At 37.8% G+C, this 10,094-nt stretch overlaps 1 protein-coding gene across 1 annotated transcript; it reads right to left on the bottom strand.

The window, feature by feature from the left end:
• Positions 1-7,852: 7,852 nt before the first annotated feature.
• Positions 7,853-9,507, bottom strand: LOC129244843 (protein mono-ADP-ribosyltransferase Parp16). The gene has a single exon (XM_054882724.1). It carries the CDS (start codon positions 9,254-9,256, stop codon positions 8,102-8,104), a length of 1,155 nt encoding a protein of 384 aa, XP_054738699.1. The 5' UTR covers positions 9,257-9,507; the 3' UTR covers positions 7,853-8,101.
• Positions 9,508-10,094: the final 587 nt, after the last annotated feature.

Below are 10,094 nucleotides of genomic sequence, written 5' to 3'. Positions count from 1 at the left end.
TTTATGATTCTGGCATTTCTGCTACATTTAGCAACAAACAGAATTCGTTGAAAAAAGAGACGAACAAACAAAACAAAAACCCAAAAAAAAACAATGCACGTAGACTTAAAAGGCAGCAATAACCTGACAAAACAAAAACAACATTGCGGTGATGTGGCAAATACTTGTTTAAGCACAGATGACAGCTGCTAATCCACTCCTGCATTTACTGCTTGGACGCAACGCAACGCAAACCTCTACACCCACACCCAATATTCTCCCTCTCAAATAGTTTATTTATGTATGTAAGTAACTGCATGAGTGTGTGTGTGTGTATGTCCAAACTAAAAGCATAACGGCATCAGTGGTGCGTCATCGATGTCACCCTCGTTTTGTAGCGGCGATCAGAGCGATTCAACCAAGGACAATCTGCCACTACACAAACACAAGTCGCCAGTTATGAAGGGTATGAAGGCGTTGTGTAGCAAGGGGCAAGGTTACGATGCATTGTTGCTATTGCTGCCGCTGCTGTTGCTGATGTGGTCATGGGTACGAGCGGTATTCTGTTACCTAAATTATAATTGACATGCTTTTAGGGATGTTGCAAGTGCTCTGGATCCACTGCAACAGCTCTGCGCACAGTGGTGCAGGAGTAAAGGTAAAAAATAGGAAATACAAATAATAATCAATGCCTAGAAAACTACAATAATAGAGTTGCGCATACGCTTTCCGAGCCACTGTGCCCGTGCAACATTGTGGGCGATGTTTCTTATTCCCATTTCAAATGGCTTTGTAATTTTTGAAACTCTACGCCTAGTCGCTGTTATTGTTATTTGCAGTTGCGCTATGGCTGTGGGTCTTTTCGATTAGTACTCGCGTGTATGCACGTATGTATGTATGTGTGTGTATTACTAACTGACATTTTTTGCCCCCGTTTGCCGTGTTGTTGTTCGGAATAAATGAATGAGTGCGCCATGGAAATTGAATTAACCTTTGGTCTTTGGTGCTTCTTGTATTTGTTTGATTTGATTTATGCAGCCAAGGCTGTCCGGAGAAATGACACAAAAATGTATCAACGAACTTACTTGTTGGCTGGCTACTCGAAACATGCTTTTGGATCAAATAAGGGCTGCTATGTTGATGAACTTTTCACAGCAATGAACCCTGACTATTCCGAACTCTTCTACTGAATACAATGAAATGAAACTTTTGCAGGATTTGTGTTTCTAAAAATATTATTGCTGGTACAGTGCATAACCGTTAGGTAATAATTGCTTTAGACTCGAGAGTCGGAATTATTTAAGGGGTTATATACAGTTAAAAGGCCGAAAAAAGCGAATTTTCCACAATTTTTTCTGAGAAAACTTTTAAATTTATTGATCTTAAAAATTGTTCACATATTATGTTATCATTTAACTATATTTTAAGACTTAGTATTAGTAAAAATATTAATTTGGAAAGGAGTTACAGCTGATCTTCGGTAGCTCCACTCAAAAAAGATGTTATGCGGTGGCCACTACATATATCGCTGAACGGGATCCTCTGAAATTAAAAAACCAATCAGATGTCGTTAACATAATGTTAAATCTAGTAATTGATCAAAGTAATAAGCAAATTTTTTTTTTTCACAAAACGGCGGTTTCCCAAAACGAAAAACGATTTTTGACCAAAATTTCGGCCTTAAATTTTTTATAAAATTATTAATCGGAGAGAGAAAACCTTCCACGAGTTACTAAAAAATATATTTAAGAAGCAATAATGATAGAAAGGAGATTGCGCCCTTCAGATAGTGCGTGACGTCACGTCTTCATAATAAATTTAATGCTTTTTTATACCCAAAATCCAAAAATTTTTAAGTTTCGTGTTTGTTTTTTTGTTTTTAATTTAAAGCTACCGAAATTTTAAGTTAAAAAACAAACTATATTACCTATTAAACAAAAAAAGGTTAAAAAAGGTCACTCTGAGAAGATTTTAGTGCTAATGAAAATTTTTTTACTCTTATAAAATGAAAGTGCAAATTTAATTGTTGGCTCCATTTAAGGTTATGCAAGAATATTAAATCTTCTTGTCTCAACTTTTCTTAAGATTGAAAGCCTTTTTACACATTTTAAAAAGCCTTTGCATTTTTGAATGCGAATTAAAACCAAAGAGGTGTAATCGTTTCTTCCGGTCATCAATCCTTAGTGAGACATAGGGCATTGTATTCATTGTAAAAATAAGCAACAAAATACCAAGAAATACTAAAGAAACCATACTGACATTTTTACAAAAAGAGTACCTTATCTAGTTACATAATTTCAAATATAGCAAAAAAGTCGTTCCCTTAACAAAAGTCTCGCTTAACAAAAAAAACTCATAAAGGAAATTGTACATAACACATTTATTTAAAAAAAACGCACATTTTAAAGGTAATTGGTCACGCATACAAAGTTTTTTAAGTAGTTCAATAGAAATTTGGTATATTATTCTTTTTAATGGGCATTTGAGTGCGTTTTTATATCCAAAGCTAGGCAACACAGCAGTAGCGAGAGAGAGATTTAACTGCGGAAAGCAGAAGGACACCTACAACAACTGCAATCGCGGGCAATGCTACCAGATGTTAAAAAAAGTAAAGCTAAATAAAGTAAATTAATTATTGAACTAATTTTAAAAAAAAATGTATATTTTACAAAATTATAAACATTACATTTTAATTAGAACAGCTAGAAAAATGTCATGAAGAAAGAACTAAATCTCCGAGACTAAATAACAAAAAAAAAATGCTAAATCAAGTTACGAAAATGGTAATCTGACCATACTGGAGCTAAAATCACTTAACTAGTTGTCAAATTCGTTGAGAGAGAAAGTACGAGTAACGGGACCACGATAGGCGCCATCTCATTATTCTCTCCATCGTGTTTAAGAAGCTCGTGTTTAAATTTGAGACTAATCGGTTTAGCCGTTTTCGAGTAACGTTGGTCACCGATTTTGAGAAAATCGCGTTTAAACTTTGCCTTGTACTTTCAAATACTCTGAAACGTCTTTTCAAATTTGCATGTAACTTCAAAAATATTCACCGGAACGATATTAAGTTTTCTGTGTGTATTCTGAAATATACGTACATTACGAAAATAAAATGAAAAAAATTAATTTTTTTTTAAATTCTAACTGTATAAAAGAAAAGGCTTTTAAGGTAGTAGTCCGGTGTAACGACCGAAATTTCGACGTTTTTTCATGAATACATATTTAAAAAAAAAAATAAAATGCGATCGTTTTAGAGTTTTTACATGCTTTTATTGGTGTTTTGAAGTATATAAAAAAAACGTTTTTTAAGTTAATTTCATATTACTTTGTTTAAAATTTTTGACGTCAAAGTGGAGTCCTCAAAAAAAAGATGAGTTGGTTCGGCCATCTGAAATAAAAAACTCAAAGAGAATATTATTCTGTAGACTTTATTTTAGGTCCCGAACCTAAAATATATGTACATAAAAATTGAAACCAAAAAAAAAATGGCGGACTTGTGAAAAATGTTCTCAAAATCTTATTTTTTTCTTCATAAATTGTTTAAATTAAATAGTTTATTATTAAAAAATTAAATGTTTTAAAAGTCCGGGATCTAGATATGTGTGTTAAATTTTTAGCCAAATCGGTTGCATAGTTTTGAGTCAGTGATTATCCAAAATTTCGAAAACATGGTTTTGAGAAAAACGCGTTTAAAGTTTCGACGACAGCTGCTGCTTTCATACACGCTACGGCGCGCTCTCTTATTTTAGCTATAACTTTAAACATAACTACTACCTTAAACTGCCATGCACTGGGTGAAAATGAAAAGGAGTTTATCCTTAACGCGGTACTATAGCGAAATCTAGCGCTCGATGGATTTTCTAATGCTAGAAAAGCTCTCAAATTTATTGGGCATCCTTACCGGTCATTGTCCTTTAGATATCCAAGCGATGAGACTTGGGATTACTTCAAGTCCCTTCCTCAGAAGCTGTCTGGAGGAGCTACTCTGCTCTCGTCGCGCTAAGATTAAGACATCTGGGCTCTCACTTTTTTGCTACACCTACGTTTACAGCAGTCTAAAACATGTGAATTTCATCAGCAGCGTGTAACATTATTTCAGATATAATTAGCCACCAATGGTCGCCATCTTCTAATCTAAAGCTTCTTCTTCCTTTTCGTCGTTTGGTTTTTCCCCCCTCCTGTAGGGTATCACAATGTGCATAGGTTCGAATCTCCACGCTTGAAAGACCAATAGGTAGAACAATTTTTTTTTCCAAAACTATCGCCAGTCGGCAGGCAATGACAATCCCTAGTCTCTTTGGGACTAATGCCTCACGAATTACATTCTGAGAGCCCACATTTTCTCCATTTCTTAAACTCCAATCTTTCATTTGATACTAGTTTTCTTTGTATCTTGTGTCGCAGTTGCACGTGCATCCGCTTTCAAGTACGTTTAACCCATAGCTGCTGAATGTCTTTGACCACTCCTAGTGAAATTTTCCAAGGAATATTTTTGTAGCACATATTAACCCTTTAGTACCCCATTTAAGAGGGCTTTTGAAAAATTTTTGATTTGGGTTAAATAGTCACATAACGGTGGGATTCAACGGGTTAAAATGTTCCACAAAAAAATGTATCATTGGATTTTACTAAAAGTCTTCTGGATGAAATTTAAGAAAAATCAACATTTACACTGGATTTACGATATGATTTAATATGGCTTTGATCAATATTGCGAAACTTTAATACACTGTAAAAAAATTGTGACCCGGTAGCCCAAAACCCAGTTACTATTCTACATAGGTACTTTCATTTGCAAGGGGTTTAGTTTGGGTCCGAGCTGATTACCTGAAAATTGCCGGACTGTGTTATTAACCCAATTAACTAACACAACACTAGTAGTATAATTTGAAGGTACGGCTGCCTCTTGTGATGACGTGAATTGCCCATCAAAATCATGTCATGACTATCTTTTTGTAATTTTCTCAAGTCGAGGTATATACCAATAAATCACAATTAACCGACGTCTCAAAGCACGCATATCACAGGCCATTTTCAGCCAGTTCCATGCAGCAGAGGCATTGAAAATTGGAATTCTTGAATCTGCGCCATCATGCAATGCCACTGCAAATATTTAAACAATGTAATAATTCACACACTGTGGCATATATAGACTTCACTAATAAGAAAAAGAATTTCCACTTCTATCCGTCCTATTGGGAACTGAAGTGTTTTGTTCTCGCTTTAAAATTATAATTTGCTCAAAGTTATATATTTAATTTTTTTTCCATTGTAACTAGTTAATATAAGTAACTAACGAAGAATTTGTTTAGGGTTTTGCGTTATACAAATAAGTTATTATGCTTTGCACTCATTGCAGAGTAGTTGGCTGCTGCGTGGGGTGATGTGGCATTTTATGATTCCACTCATTCCGGGCTTAAATTTCGCTATTAGCACTTATTAAAGGTGCATTCATTATTGGCAAAATAGAAAACAAAGAATGAATTCGCCTTGTCCTATTCTGTGCTGACAATCACATGGGCATGGCGAAAGAAAAAAAATAAATGAGCTGATTTTCCAATACCCCATTTAACAGATTCTTCTTGGACAATTTCCCGGTATTCAGTGAAAATTTGGCAGAGACGGTTCGTAAAACTCGAACACTTTTGAGTCGTCGGACCACAATACAGAAATTGGTGAAACAATTCGAGCAGTTGGGACAAGTTAGTGATGTGAAGAATAAAACCCGCGCACGTCGCTCAAGAGCATTGTTGTAGCAGTCGAAAGTGTTGAAGAAAACCCAGGTTTGTCCATTCCTCGTCGTTCTTTGGAATTAAGCATTCCACAAACGGCAGTACACCGTATTTTGCATAAAAATGTGGGTGTGCATAAAAATGTGGGTGTGAACAACGTTTATTATCAACAAAACGGCGCTACGTGCCACACAAGCAACGAAACCATTGATCTGACAATGAATTATATTTTTATAAAAAATTAACAAAAAAAAAATTTTAAAACAATTTTGAGAACATTTTAAAATGGTAAAGTGACTTAATTATGTGAGCACAAGTACACCCTTCTCCTTCTTGTCTGGTCCGATAACTGTTTAAGCGATTTTGGCCGAGTTTAACAAAGCGCAATAGTCATTTTTTCTAGTGCTAACGGGCGCCAGTTGGAAACAGCAAGTAACGCGAAATCCTTCTACACCTGATCTTTCCAACGCAGAGGAGACTTTTCTCTGCTACCACCAGCTGATACCGCTTGGAATACTTCCAGAGCCGGAGTGTATGTATCCATTCGGATGACATGACCCAGCCATGACTCCATGACTTTGAACTAAGTAGGCAATTAAGTACTAAAGTGCTCTCTCGACGAGCAAAACTAACTTTTTATAAGGCTCTCATCATGCCCGTCCTAACGTATGGCGCATAAGCTTGGACGATGACAACATCTGATGAGGCCTCCTTTGGAGCATTTGAATGAAAGATTCTGCGGAAGATTTTTAGACTTTTGCACGTTGGTGACGGCAAGTATCGTAGATGGGGAACTATGAGATGTATGAGGTTTACGGCGACATAGACATAGCGCAGCGAATAAAGTTCAAGCGATTTCGTTGACTGGGCCATGTCGTCCGAATGGATACAAACATGTGTAAATAAGTGTAAATAAGCGTCACACCAGCTCACGTTCGTCCTAAGTAATATTATTTATAATATCACAGCCAAAACTTTGTCCTTTCTCAATCTCTTCTGATCCACTCTTGAAATATAATAAGGAAAAGTACTAGTTTTAATTCAAGCAATACGCTAATTATACTTCATCCATACTCTTCGACGGTCTTTTTGTCATGATGAGAGGGCTCAATAAGAGCAATGATGACAAGAGCGAGACCGGCGATAGCTCAGCTAACGGCAGGGTCTCCCAAGTCAGTAATGTCGAGAGTGAGCACCGAAGCTGAGAACAATCACATAACAATTCTGCCGCAAGGCTGAATGTAGCATCCGTCTACAGGCTAGTGGCGGCTACAGTGGCCGTCTGTCGTGCATGAAGCGGCTTGCTATATAAACATGCATCAGTGGCATGTCCATAGACTAAGTAGTAGCTATATGCTATTAAAGGTAGCAGTCCCACCATTAGACTAGCAAACCTAAGCTTATCCCCGCATCTTTTCGAAATAAACTGATTACTGATACCTGAACTGCCTTTGCGCTCCGAACTGAGTTAAGGGAAATTATGTGTGCATAGGGATAATTTTAGCAGACAGTGAGATCCTAAATTTATTAGACTTTAATTCTGTTTGCACAAAATGAAAATTTGTATTGCCCTCTTTTGCTCAGAACTCTGCCAGTTTCCTGTCGAATGCGCAGTAAGTTTTTCTATTACACTTCAGCACACTTTTTGTGCAGGTATTTGTGTTTGTAAGAAATTTCTTCAGAGAACTGTGTGTATAGTTTATGGATCACACAATCTTCTGATCACGAAGCGGTAGCGTAAAGTAACGGCCGTGTGATATCGCCAGAGGCGAGTGTAGGTGACGGCTGCTTTGAAGATATTAGCCTGGACGAATCTTGGAAAGATACAAAATATCGTTGGAGCAGAGATGTGAGCTGTTCAAGAATCGTGCTGAGGATAGCGCTTTTCCTAGTTTAGTGCATCGCCATTTATACTGCAATGAAATCAATCAGTATTTCATCGGTCCCACGAAAGTCGATTATACGTAACCGAACGACCCGAATTTATATCCGGCCAAAGACTGTCACTTCAGCAGCATTCCTCGTATATATACGGGGAATGTTTATGCTGCTACAACAACAACAACAACAACAACAGTTTTTCATCGTTTTCGCTATCCCACATTTTGAAAATGAAGACAATAAAAAACAAAACTATGACGAGTATTTATCCAAATTTTATGCAAAAGTAGTTAGGGCTCACCGCTCTTTTCATTTAACTTCCTTACATTTGTGCGCGAAAGCATTTATATTTTTAGTGTTATTTAAAATATTCGAAACACATACATGCACACTTGTAAAATAGGTAAATAGAAAATTTAATGTCACTCGAGAACTTATGTGACAAGTCCTTCTAACACGCACATTCGCACTGCGCTTCCTCTCCTTGTGCCGGCCGTCAACTCGCACTAGTCCATTGCAAAAATGCGTTTACAAAAGTCAAAAAAGATATGCGCCTTCTTGGTTACAATCTGCTTCCAGTATTGACCGCTGCCGCTGTTGGCCATACTAATCGAGGCGAGCAGCAACATATAACAAGCCAGCGAAAGCGAGTATTTGTTGCGTCCAATCCAGCTGGACACATGTTTTTCTTCCGGCTCATCATCGTCCGGAAACCGGCTGCCATAGAAAAGTAAATGGCGTACGCGCACCAATTCGGGTTTGCGCACCTCGATTAGCGAACTTTCGTTGTCGATGAACACAAATTCCGGATAGTTGTCGAATTCGCAAAACGCTACGCACGAAATCATCGAACCGCAACTTGATGCACCCCAGCCTGCGCCGTTTGGACTATCTTGCAGGGCAACATTTAAGTCAGTGGACAATTTTATGGATGCGTCCACCTCATCGCCGGCATTCTCAGTATTCGGTGGCTGCTGTTTACCGCCGCCAGCCTGTGTCAACATCGCAAAGAAGCAATCGAGGCGATTACCGTGAAAGGCCAATTTCGGTGGCAGCTCATTTTCGATGAATGCCGGCTCCTCTTGTATGGCTTCGTGTATGATTGGCATGTGACAGACTTTGAAAATGTGCGTGGGCCTTGGCAACTGCTCACTTTGACCCATGTTACTCAAAATTACATCGAACTCACTATCGTCCACAAGGTGCAACATTGGTTCGCGTTGCACAATCAACACATGATGCAACAGATCCAAGACGTCCGCATCGAATTCGTCGAAATTCTGCTCGACAATATTCTGCAGCACTACACGCAGTTTGGGCGTGTCGTTGATGACCAAGATGAGCGCGTCAATATCCAAGCCGTTCTGATCGGAGACAAAGCGTGGCGGAAAGGGTTTCAGCTGCGTGTCGTAGCGGTAACTCAATGCCGCTGCCACAAAGAGCGTCCACTTAGCGTCACAGGCAATAAGATCGGTTTCTAGTAGAAAGCGCAGCGCGTTTATCTTTTCCAGCATATCTGGAGCCACTTCGAAGTCACCATTGCTTGATGCGTGGCCGTCGTAAGGCCCAGACGAGGTGGCATCGCACTCAGACTCGGAGGTTTGGGATGTCATTGCAGCCGACGATGGATTGCTGTGCGATTTTCCACCGATGCGCTTCATTTTAATGCCGTCAGCTGCTTCAATAGGGTACAAAATAAATCGTTTTTAATTTGTATTTTAATCAAAGTGTACTTGAAATTTATTTTAGTTTATGCAGTTCAACGGTTTCCGCCAAAATTTTCAGTGAAGCGGAGTCGAATTACAGTTTCAAATACTCAATATTCTTGCGCTGAGACGGTTTCTGCTTGATGTGTAATATTCAATATATTTTGGCTTGTTTTGAAAGTTTTTTTACAAAATCGGTTGAGTGAAGTATGGAAAATGAAAGAAGTAATGTTTGATAATTTATTTTTGAGTTTAATAAGATTTTTGCCTATAAACAGGTGCCAACCAAGGCGAATCTATGATATTAAAGTTGGTGTAGGTAAATCAGCTGATTGTTTTCTTTTCCTTCGTGGCTGTCAGTCAGAATAGAACAAAGCAAATTCATTCTATATTTTCTACTTTATCATGACAATCAAACGTACAAAACATTGTTGTTGGTCTAGTGCCACCACCTTTAAGAATACTGCTGAGTTATGGTTCGTGGGAAAGAGATAAAAAACAAGGATTTATTAACCGGAATAAAAAAGTAATGACAGAGTGAAATCGTGTCACATAATTGAATTTATGATTTATTTTTAAAGATTTTAGCCATTGAAGAAAAACCATTATAAAATTTATTCTATACTGGCATTCCTATAGAAGAATGGATCTATAAAAGAGCATTCCTGCTCTTTCAAATTCAGCGCCCCTCACTTCTGTATATTAACCAGTTTAACCTTAACTTTCCCTCGCATAAGATTTGCTCTTCTTATTTCGCTGGAAATGATGCCTAAAATTATCTCGTTTGAACAAC

Source organism: Anastrepha obliqua, chromosome 4, assembly GCF_027943255.1.
Source record: "Anastrepha obliqua isolate idAnaObli1 chromosome 4, idAnaObli1_1.0, whole genome shotgun sequence".
Classification (NCBI taxonomy): Eukaryota; Metazoa; Arthropoda; class Insecta; order Diptera; family Tephritidae; genus Anastrepha; species Anastrepha obliqua.
This window is presented reverse-complemented; position numbering and strand designations above follow the sequence as displayed.